The following is an 18,616-nucleotide window of genomic DNA, read 5'->3' on the forward strand; positions in this document are numbered from 1 at the left end:
TACAAAGGCAGTAATGAAATAATTGTTCCAGTTGAATATTCTAAAATTCCTTTTAGTAGTACATTTCCTTAACTATTTTATATAACTACATGATAACACAGGCTTACAAAGTATTAAAGAACATAATTTCAATCAACAAGAAATTACTAGATGAATTAAAATATAGTGGTTCAAGTGAGGTAGTCACAGAAACATTTAGGCTGGAAAAGACCCTTAAGATCATCAAGTAATGAACTGCTCTTTCTTGCAGTTTCTTGGAAATTGCACTAGACAGCTTCAAATATTTATACAATGCACAGCACATACATCACACAATGTGAGTGATCTCAGCAGTACAATCTGTTCAGTTTCTTTTACATGTTTGTCAGCAAAATGAATATATGGTAATGTTTTACAAAACCCTGACAAGTTTGTATTTAAAATATTAGGGAAGTCTGAGACATACTTGAGTAAAAGGGATAATAATGACTAGAGAGATCCATTTCTAGAAAAAAACATAAAACCTGCCACACACAAGACTGTTACTTATTGTATCTAGCCAGTATCCAGTAGAAGTCAGAAGACTGCTGGCTCTCTGTAGTTGGCACTTATTCTCTATCAACAGAAAAGCCTTAGAATAACGTTATAGACAAAAGGACTCGGAAGTCTGCATTGTTTTATGAGCCTTTGAGCAATATCCAGGTAAAATGAAATTAACTTAGCTTCCTGGATTATTTAAATTTGTGAGTGAAAGATCCTTTTCAATAGGATATAGAACACCTATTATTTGTCCTGAATTTTCTTCCTCTTAACAAGGGATACTGAAGATAAAATATCTGGAACACTTACACAAATTAAAAGTCCTCATGAAAATACTTGTTAAAACTCTGCTATAGGAAGGCCAGATGATTCTTAGGAAGAGATTATCTTAGGAAGAGATTATTTTATGATTCTGGGTCAAACCTATACTTCCAAAATTAATGGAAGAACATAAACCAATAAAACAACTGTAAAATGCCAGACTTTACATTATGATCAAGATACTGAGTTTTTACACAGTAGATTCTATCAAGCTTAAATCTGTTGGTTTTTACACTTTCCCACTCTATCACTAAAATTGTGCTCCGGTCAAAAGAAAGTCTGTAGTGTATAAATGATGTCAATCAATTTGACTTGTCAATTTGACAGCTAAAGTTTTAAAATCCACTTTGCGGGACACTGAAGGAATTAGTGAAAGGTCTCTAACATGCTCAGAACCTTCCTGTGCAAACAAGAGGTGGGAAGCACCACTTCAGGTGCAAGTGGAGTGCAAAGCAAAGCGCAGCATAAAGCACACAGGACTCTATTTGCAAGCTCACTTGGGTGGATTGTTGTGCTGTCAGCTACATAGCTAAGGCTGTCTGCAGCTCTGCTTCTTATCAAGGCTAAGAAATGTAAGACACTGTGCTTAGATCTGCTTTTGAGACCACTTGTCAACTGGTAACATCACTTCTCCATTCACTTCCAAGAAGAGTATTTATCTTCTTAAAATAGAAAATCTGTTTTAAAGTTACAACTGTCAAACTTTGTAACCCACCTTTCTAGATGGTCTGTTGTTCTTCCTCTGACTGTACACAGAAACACACTGATCCCCAAGTCCCACAGCAACAGGACAGAATGCTAAAACGTGAATTTGCTGACTTTTAGCATTTTAAGAGTTTAAATATTGAAGCAGTTGAATTTATTGAGCATTAGAAAGCCAGAGAATTCTCTGAACTTCACCCACTTTAGGTACTCAAAAAGCTGTAGCTTTTTCTTGTTCTTTTCTTGGCATTGTTCTTCCCCAATGGCTAGAGTCCCTTTTTTGTCTTCTCAAAGCAATTTGTTTAGAAGAAAGAATTTTAATGTGTCTTCTTAGGACATTTATTTCAAAGAAAATTTCCTCAGGCTCACTGAAAGAAAAAGCAACTAACTAAGAAAAGTATACCCCTAAAATGAATGATACAGGAAGTCAGATGAAGAAATCAGAGTAACGTCTCAAGAATCATCTACAAAGCACACTTTTTTCCCCAAACACCAAAACAGCAGCATACCAAATCCTATGAAGGACTATTATGAAGTCAAGGAAATTAAATTAGCCTTGTTGCCAATCTGAAGTATAAAGAAAATGGAGTTACAATCCCCATTCTACACTTTTAATTGCTCTACCTGGCATTCCATGGATGAGGTCTCCGCACAACACAAAGAACTTGGGTTTAGGGATTAGTTTGTTAATGGCCTGCACTGCTTGTTCTGCTAATTTGATTTCTTCTCCCCATTCATCATCTCCATTGTTAGTGTCTCCAACTGCCCAAGCTTTCATCAGTCCAAACTGAGGATCTGCTCCTTGGATGAAGTAGAAGGGCCCCTTCCATTGGTACTCATCATCTAAGAAGAAGAAAGAGGGGGGAAAAAAAAAAGTTAAGCACTACAGAAACTTATAAAGATACTGCTCTTCACCTAAGTAAGTTGACGCCGCTTTAATGAAAGTACAGAATTCTGTAGTCATTTTTATAGGACAAATATAAAGGCAGAAGCACAAAATTTTCCTCTAATGGTTAGCTGCAATAAATGAAAGTATATTAATCTAATTATACCACATGGTAATTACAGACTGATTAGCGGAAAAGTCTGTGAAGAATTCAGCAAATAGTGCTGGAAATTACAAGACTACAACATAGCACAAGTGTGTAACATTAGATTTCAGTTGATTCTTTTAAGGCGCCAATTATTGCTTCTTTCATTAACAAGTTAAAACATACACAACACATTTCACATTTTATGGTTCCAGTAGACTTGTCCTTAAATTATTAAGGAGTTAAATGCTCTTTGTTCTTATACTTTTAGAGAGAAGTTGGATGTAGCACATTCTTTGGAGTTAGAAGCCACTCAACAGGACCAAGGTCAGCAAACACAAAATCCAGCAACATCAGAATTAGCAGCAATAATGAAAATCCTAATTTAGAACTGACACAATAGCTCCTGAGACCTATGATAAAAAGGTGAGAACTCAGAAACAAATTTCCATTGGTAGAGTCAGTACAGACAGAGGGTACAACAGAATTTGTACTGCTACAATTTTCTTGTACACTTGTTTCTCTGATACTGTAATAACAAGTACCACAAAAGAAGCATGATACATATGACTCCAAGCACATTAAGAAAAAAAAAAATCTCAACACTGGGCAAATAAAGCAACAGTTGGCTACAAATTAAAAACAAAAATGAGTACCTTGTTTCCTAGACTCATGTCTCAAGTTGGAATTAAAGTACAAACGTGAGTACACTGTGGTTTCTCCAGCTGTCTAAAGGCATTCATTTGCAACCTGAATATTTCAGTTTTGACAGCAGTATTTGGCTTAATACATTTAGTGTTATTGGGGTTTTTTTTAAACAGCACTTAAACAGTTAAAAACTCACTGACTACATTATTCTATAGTTTAATCTAACAAAAAAGATACAGAAAATTATTTCAAATTAAAATATAATCCAGAAATATACCTCCATATTATGTCAGTCTGATCTGAAAGACAGTTTGAGGCAAAACTAATCTTCCAATAACAGTACATAAGCAAGTAGGATGTCCACCACATGGATTTACTTTTGGTTTTCTTTCAAGTGATCTAGAACTGGAGGGTATGTTTCTTTCAAGGAAGGTTAGAAAACAGAGGTCAGAATTCATCCCTTGCACCATGGATATGGATAGGCTGGGGTAGGGGAGAAGGAATGTGGGCAACTCCCGAAAGCTGCTTGTAATTGTCATCTGTTGCTATGGCATCAGATCATTTTGCCAAATGCAAGCTTCTACATTTTAGTTAAAGTGACATTTAATTTCTAAACAAAATTATTTATAGTCTGTTAACATTGTCTGTTAATTCATACCAGCATTGACTTGTTCTAAATAATAACTGCATATTTTATAGATAAAAACTTTCAGCCATTTGTTAGCTTTTAATTCTGAAATGAAATTAACTTTTCCAATTACATCACTTATTCAGAGACGTGAAATGATCCATCTATCCGTGAGTTTGCAATAGAAGCCTTATGGAACCAGCTGAATGACACGAAGTAATTTAGGTTTTTATTTTGCATCTTGCATGGCAAAATATGACTGCCATAAAAAACAGCTTACGTGCTGCATCAAAGGCATTGTTTGTGCAGAGAAATCAACATAGTTTTTATAAGGGGAAAGCTATAGAAAAAACAGTTAAGGAAGCTTGCATCAGAAATCCTTTATGACCTATACAAAATAAAACTGAAAAAAGGAAAAGTCTGAACCAGGAACTTGTTTTGGAGGAGTGGCACAATCCTCAAACTCATTAAATGGGAAAAAAGCTCAAGTCTTTGAACAATGCGGCAGGATTTTTAACACCTGTCCATTTTCCAGCAACTCGGTAGACGGTATTGACAATCAATGCTGGGTAAAATCTACTTGTTTGGTATCGATTAATCTGAAGCCAGTAATTTTTACCATAGTACCCTACGTAAAACATACAGACATTTACCTGCTTATTTTTACAGGAAATAGAAACTTAGAGAAGACAGCTAGTCTTTGTTTTAAAAGACTGTGTTTCAATTACGGACATACTGTGTTTTCCTTTCCAGAGCCCCAGGGATGGCGTCTGGTGGCCAAAGGCAGCTGGAGCACCTGCAGCAGGCCAGGTAGCTGTCAGGCAGGCTGCTGGCACGGGCAGCGGGACTGGGCCAGGTCCCAGGTAACAAGGAGCTTCACAAATAATGCTTGAGCAGAGAGAAGCCTGGCAAGCAGACAACGCACAGTCAGGGAGCATGCAGAGCTGATGCAAAACAGGTTGCAAGGCCAGACCAGGGGCTATTCTAATATATGCTTCATGGATATGGCTTTTTCCTGCCTTATATTCATGTCAACACAGTAGCTCTCTAGGTTTTAAGTACCTGAATGTTTCCAAGACTGTGCACAGATGCTCTGGTTTGAGTGGGTGAGTGACGGTCATGTGAGGCAGAGAGAGAGACGCTGGCAAGATGAATTTGAAAAGAGTTCAGTACACAGACAGAATCAAGATGTGGCAGAAGAAAGGAGAAACATAAGATGCAGGGGTGGAGGTGAGGAAGAGTGGGGAGAAAAGGAAAGAGATAAGAGGTGAAAAGAGAAAGGAACTGAAAATGACGCAGAGGTATATGCAATATTCTCCTGTAGGAAAGAAAAAGATAAAACGAAGAAAGCGAAGCAGGGACAACAGAAAAGATCCAGGAATCGGGGCTACATAAATAACACTTACTCAAAATGTCAGTTTAATTAACTGATCTTAGCCAAATAATTCAGTCAACAGCTATTTTTGTGGTATTTGACAATTTATCAAATAGTTACAAAAAATATCAGTATGTTTGAATAAATGTTTTCTACGTTTGTATTTGATCACTCCAACTAGAAACCCTATTTAAAAACAAATAAACCTAGTACTTAAACCAAATTCCATTAGCTTACTGCTTATCAAGTGGTACTTACTTAGTTTGGTACTTACTGATTTTGTTCCCTATGAAACAAAATAATATATGGACACTCAGTTTAAACTTACAACTTAAGTTTTTGTTTATCAGGAACGTGTTTCAATTACTACAAAGTACTATAAATAAAAGCAGAATATCATGAATAGAGTTGTATTGGTACAACACCACCAGCGCAAACTTGCACCTCCACCAACTCTTAAGCCTGTTCGGAGTTCAGCTCATCCAGGAAATAACTTTTAATTGCCCTCACTGGTCTGTCTGCAGAGTTCACGGAAGTTTTTCTTTATCTGTGCAAGGCATAACATCAGCCCAGCTAAAGTTTAAAGTTGCAACTAGTGCAATTTGGCTAATTTTACTTAAAACTCCAGGAGCACGCCTGCACGAGTGCTCTTTCAACAGACCAGTACGTTGAGGGTAGCGATGAGAAACAGAATGTAAAAGCATCTTCCACTACCATAGATGGATCCCAAAGTCTTTTGCCTAACAATTAAATGATTTATCAATGGACTATGTTCAAATAATGATTAACAGAACTTCTGTACCGTACCTCTCTCCCTCACCAGCTGCTTGTTAGCACCCTCAAGCAGAACAGATACTGTAGGCCATGCAAATGAACCTCGTCTGCTTATGCAGTAAGTCACGCATCACAAAAACTGTTTGAACCATGTTTTTTTGACTTTGCATCAAATCATAAAAAGGGTGCTCAGACAAATCATTCTGTTGCTATGCTAGGGGAATGCCAGAGTCTGGCAGAGGGTTAGTAACAAACAGCATTGGCCACAAGTGGTGGGAGGGGGAACAGCTGTTTTTGCAGTGATCATCTAGTCATGATCCAGGTCCTAGATGTTACTCCATAAGGTTTCAATTAAACAACACGTACAGTTGCTTTCTTCCCTTCAAACGTAGCAAGCAACGACTTTTATGGGAATGACATCAAAAGGCATCCTTCTTGCTAGGAGTTTCAATTTTCAAGCCTTTAGATGAGCTATGTAGTTGTATTAGAGAAAGTGCATGCTAGCTAAAGCAATAGAAGATTAGGATTCAATTAATAAACAGGTTTTTCTGCCTTCTCCCTTGCATCGCAATATTGAGCAGAGCTGAGAACACCTGCAAATTAGCTCTTCATCCCTATAGGCGCAGAGGCTGTTTGCAACTTTCTGAAATTACTACAGCAATAAGAAAACGCAAATGCCAGACAAAAGACAGCAGATTTCTCAGATGACTGATGTACATACCGTTTCCATTTCTGAAGGACAAATAATGCCTGTGGAGCTGCTCTTACACACAGAGCCACACAAAACTCCTATTCCAAATTCATTTTGTTCCCAGGCCTCCTTAAGAGCTGCACAGCTGATTGCCACGGAAGAAGTCCAACTTCAGAACATGTTGGTATGCCTCAGTTTCGATAGCTTCCCACTCTTATTCTGCTCCCATGCATGCCAAAGTACAGAGAGAGGATCAATGCAATGTATTTTTAGTAGTATAGGCTGAAAAATGGTGCCAGCTTCTAATTTTATCTAAGGATTAATTCTGTGAAGGGCCAAAGTAGTCAGCAACAATTCACAAGAGAGAACCTCAGCCATGTGTTGTGATTGCACACAAAAAGACACTTGAAGGACCTAAGTGAGACTTAAGTCAAAGCTCCCCATTTCTAGAGGACAATAGCTAATATCCTGCCATACCTTCATTTCTTCCCCTTTTGCTTTTCCTAATTTCTCCTCCCTTTTATTCCCCCCTCTCCAAGGATCACAAACGCATATATAGAGATTGCTCATATAAACCACTGCAAGCTGGCCTCCGACAGCTGCACAGTACTGGTGAGATTTCCAGTACTTCCCTGGTGGGATTTTTTTAAAAGTATATTGGTCGGTTTCAACAGTACATTGGTCATCTTCTTCCTCTCCACTCTACAGCATTTCGTAAAAATGAATTAGTTACGAAAAGTTACTCCTGTCCATAGTGTCTCTATTGACACTATTGTATCAGAGGAGAATGGTCATGGACACATGCCTAGTGCTTGCTCAGTATACCGTGGACGGTAATAAATAGAAAAAATACCCTCATTCTCATGTTGGGTTTGCCAGGGGAATTAATTTCACTTCTCTGAAAGATCACCAAATAGCAGAAATAGGTACCTGGTTCCCTGCCCTGAGCTGTCTCTGCCTACGAAGTGTGCCTGTGACTCTTTTTCTAGGTAAAATTGGACAAGAAACACAACCTTGGTTTTCTAAAGAAGCTATAGGCAGGAAGGAAAATGGAAGCTTTTAAGTGAAGGCAGTATTTATACATCATAAACAATACAAAAGGCAAAAACTTTTTCCTTGCAACTTTTTTTTTGCTGTTCACCTGTAAAGGAATTGTTTTTCAAGCTATTCCAGGACTGAGAGGAATGAAAACAATAAAAGACTTGCACTAAATCCTTAATAATTCCTTGTTTAATATTGAAACATTATCAATTATTATGGCTTCAAAACCACCATTGTTATTGTCTGTTTGTCCACATACAAAAGATTTCAATCTAATGACATATGCATTCCTTTCAGCTGTATTTTCCATGTCTACCTGAGAGACTACCAAAGATGACTATTGAGGGTTCTGCTGAATGGCCAAGGCAACCTATTACGGAAGGTGCAATTTTATGCATCGGGGAAAAAAACAAAAAATCAAAACAGGTCTCAAAATACATTTTTTCAGAGAGAAAATAAAACCCTTTAAAAGAGTAATTATTGTAGAAATGATGTACAGTGAGCCTAAACTACAGGGATAATGTCAGTAGAAACACTGACAGAATACAGTTTCTCAAATAAATTAGGCAGTGCTACTATTTTTAAAAGATATACTTCTAAACTTCTTAGATAACTATCAAGGTAGGAAATGCCCCCTCAGCTACAGTTTATTTGTACTGAGGGCTACAGAATGCTAAAACTCTAGTCATGCCTTTATGCCCACCCCCAAATTTAACATGTAAACTCATTACAGAAACTTTACAGCCCAAGACTGTAGGTGTGAAGGGGGGTGGCTTGCATAATGACAAGGTGAAGTCACAGAAAGTTGCTCAAAACCCACGTAAAAATTTGCCTAATTCATATGAGAGTTGGAGACAGTATTGGGAATGGAATATGCTAGCTGGGAAGCAGTTCTGATCAGTGCTCAAAAATATTACTGAAGAGCTCTAGAACAGTAATCATAATGTGCCAAGATAAAGATAAAGAGTGGATAAAGATCCAACACTCATGTGAAAGCAAGAAAAAATAAGAAATCAACTGCAGTTGTATTTAATTTCAAAGGCAGGAGAATTATATGTAATTACGATGCTTTTAAAAAGTGCAAAAATCCTTGAAGGCAGCACGGAAACTATTCAAAGACACTATCCCAGAGGCTCAGACCATATGCACAGCATTTACTAAGAACTTCAGAAAGACCAAAAAGAATCCAGACTGACTAAACAACATAAACAGCAGCTATAAGGATGCTAGTAAAAGCAGGGCAGCATCCTTCAAAAAGCTAAAGCATCCAAATAAAGAAAATAGGCAAGATTTTATACACTGGAAGTTTAGATACAGAAGTCAAGCTAAAAAAGTGAAGAACAATTGGAACTAGCGTAAATCTGAAAACTAATAAAGCCCTTTTTAGAGGCATTAGGAGCCTGTAGCCTGCCAGACACTCACTAAGGCTAACACATGTTCCGAACACGCAAGATGCACCCAAAGGTAAAGGCAGAGCAGAAAAACAGTGTAAATTTTTGTATCCATGTTTATTGTGGAGGAACTTGTGAAGACCTAATGCCAGAGTTCTTCCTTACAAACAGTGCATCAGATCAGTCTCAAATCAAAATGCCAGTAGATGATTCAACAAATAGACATGGACAAGGGAAATCCACTTGATATCGTCTACTTGAATCTCCAAGAGGGATCTGACAGTTACTCACCAAAGACTCTTAAGGAAGCCAAGCTGTCTTGAAATATCAAAGTCCTCACATGCATAAAAAAACTGGTAAGAAAAAAAGAAATGGACAACACACACAGATCCCACCTGAATCTGTACTGGGACCTATACTGTTCAATAAATTCAAAACAATCTGTAACAGCAACTGAACAGAGAGGAAGTGAAATTTGCTAAAAGTAAGCCATTTGGCAGTATGAAAATAAGGCCTGGTTGTGAAGAACTGGGGAGAGACTTCATTACGCAGTGACCATTCAAGAAAGCCAATGAACTTCAATGCAGAAAAGTGCAGGATAGTGCACATGGGGAAAACACCAACTGCATATAAACAGTGATACTTCTAGCAAGCATTAGAAAGAAAAGTCACCTCAACATCCAGTAATGGCAAAAAAGCAGGGGTAGGAAAGGAATAGAGAACAGAACAAACTAAAAAATATGAGAAGCAACTGAATAAACTTGAAGAGTTTGCAAAAGATTGATGAGGGAGGCATGACAGAGGAACATAAAATCACATGTGGAACTGAGAACCTGAGCATGCAACGCTGGTGATCTGCCTCTTCACATGAAGGTTTTGGAACCATCAGATAAAACTAGCAAAAGACAGGTTCAAAACGGAGACATTTCTCAACCAGTTAAGCTGATGGTACTATCACTTGTTTAGTTACTTGAAAAAAGCACTCTACCTACTTTCACAGAAATTCTTTGCACAGCATGCTACTGGCATACTTGGGATAAAAAAAAAAAAAACCAAACCAAAAAAACAACAACAAAAAAACCCTATGGCTTTTTGGGAGAAGTGGTGGAGAAGACAGAATTTACCTAAACATATGGTCCTGTTTCTTCACTAAAATACTAATAAAAGTAGTAGACATCTGAAGCATAATTTCACATGGGTAGAAAAGACACAGAATATACTAAAAAAGTAAAGCCAAAGCACACAGAGGTCTCTTGCCAATAAAGTAGGGTATTTATGCACTGTTTGCTACTGCGCTCCACTGATTACATAGATAATTTCGATCCCTAACGTTGAGCTTCTGATTCACACATGTCACATATCAAGATTAGAGCAGGTTACAGGTATAACCTCTGCATTATGTGAAAGCAGACTGAACAAATGACTATTAGGGGACGGGGGGTGCAAGAGTGATTTTGCAGAAGGGTAGTAAGAAAGAAAGGAAATTAAGCTCTCAGTGGTGACTCTCAAATTTTAAAAGGAAACAGTGTGCCAAGCCACAGCAGTGGTAGTAAATGTTTTGTGTAGCTACCTGTTTAACAGAAGGAGTGAAACCTAAACACTGAGGAAAACAACAAAACACAGATAACTGATTTTCATCTTAAACTGCAAGAAACTTTGCCTTAGTTTTATCAGCCCTTGATTCTGGTCTTTTCTTTTTTTTTTTCCCCAGTTATTTAGTTATTAAAAGGCTGTGTTGAACTTTAGCCTCTTAAGAAAGATCTAAGTAAATTATTGACAAAGAAACATTGTACCCAAAGATGGTAGCTGGACTACATAGCCTAAAAAGTCCTGAACAAGACTAAAAACAACCAGTCGGTAAGAAAAGCCTTAATTAATATTTAAAGAATACTAAACAAGGATACTTCAGGAGAACAAAACACACCTGGAAAACTGATACCCAAATCACATTTTTTTCTTCCACGTTTAAGGCAATTTTCAAGACGTACTTAGATAAAGCTTTTGTTCTGAAATTTTCACACTGCCGTTGAACACTCCATTTGTTACAATTTCACTATACAGTTGTATTGGGTTTGCACGGCAAGGTTTTGGTAGCAGAGGGGCTACAGGCGTGGCTTCCAGAAGCTTCCCCTATGTCCGACAGAGCCAATGCCAGCCGGCTCCAAGACAGACCTGCTGCTGGCCAAGGCCAAGTCCATCAGCAATGGTGGTAGTGCCTCTGGGATAACATATTTAAGAAGGGGAAAAAAACCCAATAGAACACAAAAATGCAGTCGGAGAGAGGAGTGAGAATATGCGAGAGGAATGACTCTGCAGACACCAAGGTCAGTGAAGAAGGAGGGGGAGGAGGTGCTCCAGGCACCGGAGCAGAGATTCCCCTGCAGCCCATGGTGAAGACCACGGTGAGGCAGCTGTGCCCCTGCAGCCCATGGAGGTCCATGGTGGAGCTGATCTCCACCTGCAGCCTGGGGAGGACCCCACGCCAGAGCAGGTGGATGTGCCCGAAGGAGGCTGTGACCCCGTGGGAAGCCCGCGCTGGAGCAGGCTCCTGGCAGGACCTGTGGACCCGTGGAGAGAGAGGAACCCAGGCTGAGCAGGTTTGGTGGCAGGACTTGTGACCCCACGGGGGACCCACGCTGGAGCAGTCTGCTCCTGAAGGGCTGCACCCCGTGGAAGGGACCCACGCTGGAGCAGTTCATGAAGAACTGCAGCCCATGGGAAGGACTCACGTTGGAGAAGTTCATGGAGGACTGCCTCGTGTGGGAGAGACCCCACACTGGAGCAGGGGAAGAGCGTGAGGAGTCCTCCCCTTGAGGAGGAAGGAGCAGCAGAGACAACGTGTGATGAACTGACCGCAACCCCCATTCCCTGTCCCCCTGCGATGCTCGGGGGGAAGGTAGAGAAAATTGGGAGTAAAGTTGAACCAGGGAAAAAGGCAGGGGTGGGGAAAAGTATTTTAAGATTTAGTTTTATTTCTCATTACCCTACTCTGATTTGATTGGTAATAAATGAAACTAATTTCCCCAAGTCAAGTCTGTTTTGCCCATGATGGTAACTGCTTGAGCGATCTCTCCCTGTCCTTATCTTGACCCATGAACTTTTCATTATATTTTCTCTCCCCTGTCCAGTTGAGGAGGGGAGTGATAGAGCAGTTTTGGTGGGCACCTGGTGTCCAGCCAGGGTCAACCCACCACAACAGTTGATATAACTAGGTGGCTCGTCTGCCATCTGTCCCCTCAACAAATGCTAGGCATTCTGTTCCAAACCAACCACACCATCTGCAATTAACAGGTTGCCAGAATGACTGGATACATCTACTTCACATGCTCAGAGTTGATTTTTCGTTATTTAGCAACAAGCAAAGCCAAATATTTCCAATGAAACCCAAGAAAATACCACAAAATTGTTAGGATTGAATAGTCTTACCCATCTTACCAAACCAATGCAATTTGTAATTTATAAACAAAGAAACAAAGTACCTTCCACATGCGGCAATAGGAAAAAAATTTCTTAACACAGAGCTAGTTATGCACCTGAAAAACCTAGGCACAGGGCAGAACCTCCATCCTTGGGAGATTTTTACAAACAGGCAAGATACACAAGATGTTCAACGTACTCCTCTGTTGCTCCAGCCACAAGACAGGAACCAGCAGTCAGCAGGTGGCTGCCTATCTTTGGCTTGGCAGCAGCCCCATTACCTTATTCATCTGGGAAGAGGTAGGTCTAGAAGCATGTCTGCTATGGAGCTGACACGCTCGGGCACTACCAGCCAAAGGGGTTCGCTCTGCTGCCTCTGCACAGCCTGGAAGCGCCAGGGAGGAGCTAGCTGCTGACCTCCACCCTGAGAGAGGCTGAAGCACCTTGAGGAAGCGGGGATCTCATCTGGCCACATCCATTGTGGTACACCTGCCTTTCATTTACGTAACATAAACAACGAGCTACCTGTAACCTGTTAGGTCACCCCTGTAAGTGCGAACAGGTGACAGCATAGTGCCGGCAGCTACGGAGATCAGGTTTAGCAGCACTGACAAGCATTTTGAAACGAATCTGGTGTTGGACGCTGCTGGCGTCTTCTCCACGGGAGCCGGAGCCACCCGCGCTGTGGGCAGGCGGCGGGGGCAAACGCTTCAGGGCGCCTCTGCCCTCCAGCTAACGCGGTGTCAAACCCCGGAGGCTCCGGGCGCGCCCCGGCGCAACGGGGAGCAGCGGGCTGCCACCGCTCCGCGCTCAGCCCAGCCCCCGCCGCCCGGCAGCAGCACGCCGAGTGCCGCCTGCTCCCCCAGGCAGAGCTCCCTATCACGGGCTCCCCGGCGGCCGCAGACGGCCCAGGGCCCCGTCCCAGTCCCTCCGAGCGCCTCCCGCACGCCTCCCGCGCCCCGGCAGCAGCCGCTCCTCCCGCTGCCGCGGGGAAAGCCCCGGCCCCCCCCCCCCCCCCCTCCGCACGCCCCTCCCGCACGCCCGCCCGGCTGCGCGGCGGGGAAGAGAGCCCGCCGCAACCCGCAGCCCTATGCCGAGGTTCCGCCAGGCGCTCCCGCCTCGGCGCGGGCCCCGCGGCGCGTACCTTGGCGGAAGGCGGTCAGAGTCCTGCCCCGGGCTCGCAGAAACGCGTCCCCCTCCGCCGCCATCGCTCCCCCCCGCCGTGCGGCCGCTGCCGGCTGCCACCGCCTGGCCTGGGGCCGGCGAGGGGGCGGCACCGCCTCCGCCGGGGGCGGTGCCTGGGCGCGGGAGGGAGAAGCCCCGCCGGAGGCCTGGCAGCGGGCTGAGCTGGCGGCGCGGGGGGGGGAGGTGGGCCCGAGCAAGGCGGCTGGCCGGGAGCGCGGCCGGGCAGCTACGGCGGGGGCGGCTCCCCTGGGAGAGACGCGGGGGCACGGCCCCGGGGCGGGGGGGGGGGGTGTGTGTGTGCTCCCCGGCGCCGCCATGTTGGGGAGGCGGCGGGGCCGGGGGGCGCGGCGCGGCGACATGGCGGCCGCGGGCGGGGTGGCTTGCGGCGTCTGCCGGCGAGCGCAGCCGGCGGGAGTGAAGCCTGCCCCAAAAATGCGCTGGCTTTTAAATGAATAATAATAATAAAAAGTTGATTTGATTTTCAACTTCTTCCTCATCTGCGAACTGAAGTAAACCGATGTCGTCGATAAAAGCATTGGCTGTCTCCCTCTGCACCTTGAAGGGATGTTTCCCTGGTCAGATTTCCTCTTAGTGTTAATTGCACTCACAGTTAGACAGCAACACCAACTGCTTTTTGAAAAACAGTAAAAAAGTTACATGAAAAAAGAGAAGGCACAGTGTCTCTCTGTCCCCCTCCAGCCTGGCCCTGCCTTGCCCGTGGGCCTTGCCCGCGGCTGCGGGTAGCACGGTGGGCAGCTACCACGGCCCACACGGCTTCCATTTTTCTCAGTAATAACTGAAATACATGGGTAACCCTTGCAAAGCAAGGTTTTCATAATCTTTTCTGGACTGGGGTCCCTTTTTGACCTAGCAATACAGGAAGGATAATACGGTGTGATTTTCCATTATTCTGCACTGTGTGCCATGCAGAGTTTTCAGTGCCTCTTTATTCATGTTGTGAAATCTGTAGTGAAGCACTAGACAAGGTTCCTGTTATCAACTAAAACGCATTCCTATGGCTGGATTATTTTTCCATCTGTAAAATGGGTGTATTATTATCCACAAATGAAAACAGTTTCATTCCTGCTTGTAAACTGCTTGATGATCGTTAGCTGCAAAGCGCTAGAGGAAGTCTTTTTTATTAAGTCGTTTTTGTCAATTCCCCTCTTTATGAGGCAGCATTTGGTACATTAAGCTAGTAAATACTAAAGTGCGTTTTTCACTCTCAGGTGCAGCCTGTCTAAATATCCTAACACCATCATAGGAACGGGTGATCATGGTCTAATGCTGGAGCCGCTCATGCTAACAGAATAGCAATTGGCTGAATGATCCAAAGAGATTTTTGACCTTTTCTGGTTTTTTTCCATTTTCTTCTCATCTGCTTAATAGCGCTGAGCAGTTATGTACCAGAATATACGATTGGCTGTATGACTTCAGCTAAACTCAGGATTAATTTTGCAAGTGAACTACCATCAAGATCAGGCCAAAAGGTGTAGAGAGAACATTACTGTTTTGGCAAGGCAGCATACTGTAGTTTTGTAGCACAGGGATGAGAGCTTGCGATCAGCACACTGAATTACCTTTGTCTTAACCTGGATGTGTTGCTAAAGGCAACCATTTTTCCTCAGTGAAGGTATGCACATCTGAAAGACTGAATCAGACCTGGCAGAGATGTGGATTCTAAGATCTAGATTTATCTAAATCTCTGTAATTTCACAGCTCTTTTTTCTAGGCATGTGTAGGGGGCTCTCTTCTGCAAAATTCTGTCAGTACTGTGTTTGATCTCTTTGCAGGATGGGTCACGGATGAGCCTCAGGATGCTCAGCTCTTTCTAGGTGATGAGTACGGTGAGTGTACAGCATGCCTATGTTGCCTCCTCTTCAAATGGAATCCTCTGATATTACATCAGTTTGAGTATTGTCTACTGTAATGAGGATGCCACAAGAGATTTCCATTTTGTGATTTAAATGTATTTTCTTGTGATTTTGCAGCCTGAGTGCAGAAGTGTGTTCATCTGCAGAAATAAAGGAACATTTGCATATAAATGTGAGAACTGAGGATGGGGAGTGTGTGTGCAGGAGGGGGATTTCTGCTCTCTCCTGCTTCTTTTACCCTGCCAAATTTGAAGTATGCATTTGTGAAGCCAAGATCATGGACCAAATGCTATACAGCTACACTCATTTTACTATGACTAAATCGTTTAAAGTTACTACTGATCTATGTTAGTTTAATTATAGATTTTCATGGACTTATTCCAGATGAGGCCTAGATAAAGCAGCAGGATTTTGTCATAGGACTTGATTTGTTATACAAAGTGTCATGAATGTAATGACACAGAATAAATAATTTACAGTACCATGTGTCTGGTCTTATTTATACGGTATAAATTGAGAATAATTTTACTAATTTTAAAAAGTTAGTGTGAGCATACAGAGGAGAATATACCATTCTGCAGGAGCATGCAGTATATTGAAAATAAGATAGATAAAAAGTGAGAAATGGAGGCATTGAAAAGGAAATGCTTATATAAGGTTTAGCTTGGTAATGGCTGTGATTAGAATAGTGCAGATCTGAGGAGTCCAGATCTTCTAAGACTTATTCTAGTACGCATTAGATCATGCTGCCAATCCTTACAGTTCCTAACAACTTGGAAGCTCTGAAAAATCTGGTAGCAGACACTCTACTTCATTTCTTACTGCAATTTAAAGTATGATTGTATGCACTTTGAGAGACCTAGATAAAGTACTAATAAAACAAGTAATTCATTCTAAAATTTACTATCTCTGATGAGCAGTTCATATAAAGAGCAAAATAGTCAAAGCAGTGGTTGAAGGAGGGAATCCTTTCTCTAGTCTCAGCAAATTACAAGACGACAACAAATTGCAAAAATGGAAGAATACGAAAGGTGAAGAGGACAGAACAGGGTTGGTCTAGACATTGGAATTAAAATTAGAAAGCACAGACAGATATGCAGATTTGAAACGAAACCATTTTAATCTTATACATAGAATAGAATGACTATCCGCCATCTGGAATTCAGGGAATCCAGTGAAGGTTGGAGGTGTAAACAACACACACAGGATTATCAACATCTGTTTTCAATGCATGCTGATATATATGAGTCCTTGAGGGATAAGTTAGAGAAAATAATGGGAATTAATAAAACCTGATGATATAAAAAGGATCACATCATTGTATTTGTTTAGAGACAATATGGGCTTACAACACGCTGAAAATAAATAATGCATACAGTGTATCAAGTCTGTTTTCTATTACTCTCTCCTTCCAGCTCCCATAAGTCCTGTAACAGGACAACATTCCTAGCAGATGCAATGTTTTGGAAGGTTTGGCATATGATACCCCTCCTATTCTTCTCCCCAGAACAGCTGATGGATAAAAATTAGTAAGTTTTGAAAACTTAGAGTAGTATCTCATATTAGCCCACTCTGTCCCTATCTCCCATTCCTTTGCTGAGAGTAAAAGACTCCAGGATGACTATGCCAGTATAAATAAATTGAGCAATCTGAGCCTAAAACATTACAGAATATGATAAAACTTAAGGTCTGCTCCTTTGACATTCTATACGAACATAAATGAATTACTACACTAAAGAGTGGTTATCAGTGTTAGATAAAGGTCCTGTTAATATTTGGCCTTGATACTAAATGGCTTTCCATTTTCAAAGGGCCCACAAACCAATGTCAAAAATATGAAAAATGTTTTGCACAAACCAACTTAAAAAGATTGGTTGACCAGGACCAATATTTTGTTGCTAGGAAGGGAACAATGATGACATTGATTATTTCCACAGTTAAGAATCCACAATGTAATTGATTTTTATCTGACTCATTTAGTGTGGGCAGGCTCCATTTGTTCAAGAAACCTGTAATATATTCCTTGAATCACTGTAACTATGAGAGATATAAAAGTTGATGTAATGAGTTAAACACACTATTTAACTCAATTTGTTTTGCACACTGAATTCCCATTTCTGACACAGATACAGGTCCTATCTAGATCTACTGGTCGTTTTGGTAAGATGTCTCATTCATTTTATGTGCTGCCAAATATTCAAGAGTTCTACTTTATTCAGGGTGGCTCTGATTTTGGATTTCCCTATCCAAGACTTCAGGTACACTGAGTACTTGCAACTTTCATGGAGTAGTTGAGACCTAGACTGCCACCAAATTCAAAAGTCATGACCAGTAATGACTTCAGTGAATGAGAGAGCTAGACCAGGAGCAATTCTTTGATCTGGTGCATATTTTTGACACACTAGGTGTCTACTCCTGAAGAGTCATGGATGTTTGGGTCATGAGTTTGTATTGAAACTGCTAGACACAGAAAAAATGCATAGGAGTCTAGCAGGGCTGGAGCTAGGTGCAAAAATCAAGGCTTTAATTGAAGTACCTGCTTCCAAAATTATGCAAAAAATTTGTGATTGACTGCCACCTCATCCTGAACTATCTAAGAACTTTCTGACTTAAACGTTCTCTGTGTAGGTCCATATCCAGAATTACTCCAGTCAGAACTGGACAGCATTTACCTACTATCTAAAGTTTATGATTCCTGCTACTCATTAAGACCTGTCCAGTTACAAATGGAAGGGCATATAAATAGATCTGAAGAAACTATTCAGTATATATATATACTGGCATGGGAAGGGAAGGGCTGGTTTCATCTCCCAGCCACTCCAGGTGGGAAGCGGGGAAGATGACTCCGTTTTGGCTCAGGGATGTACTCACCACGAAGGTGTCATAGGAGAACTTGTGCCTGTGGAGGAGGTGCTGGAGGAAGTTGGCACTCTTGTAGCTGGGGTCCCCCCAGGGCATGGCTGAGCAGACTGGACACACCTGCAGTGGGCAGGGACAAAGGGGAACCCTGAATCGTGGG

General features: G+C 41.7%; 1 protein-coding gene across 1 annotated transcript in view; it reads right to left on the reverse strand.

Moving 5' to 3' along the window:
* Positions 1-13,746, reverse strand: part of CPPED1 (calcineurin like phosphoesterase domain containing 1) — a 50,621-nt gene extending 36,875 nt beyond the window's left edge. Inside the window, exons 1-2 of the mRNA XM_075719186.1 lie at positions 13,683-13,746; positions 2,167-2,385 (exon numbers count right to left, since the gene is read on the reverse strand). Coding sequence (XP_075575301.1) covers positions 2,167-2,385; positions 13,683-13,746 — 283 coding nt within the window. The remainder of the gene's footprint in view (positions 1-2,166; positions 2,386-13,682) is intronic.
* Between the last annotated feature and the right edge of the window lie 4,870 nt (positions 13,747-18,616).

The sequence above is a fragment of the Pelecanus crispus genome, chromosome 11, assembly GCF_030463565.1.
Source record: "Pelecanus crispus isolate bPelCri1 chromosome 11, bPelCri1.pri, whole genome shotgun sequence".
NCBI lineage: Eukaryota > Metazoa > Chordata > Aves > Pelecaniformes > Pelecanidae > Pelecanus > Pelecanus crispus.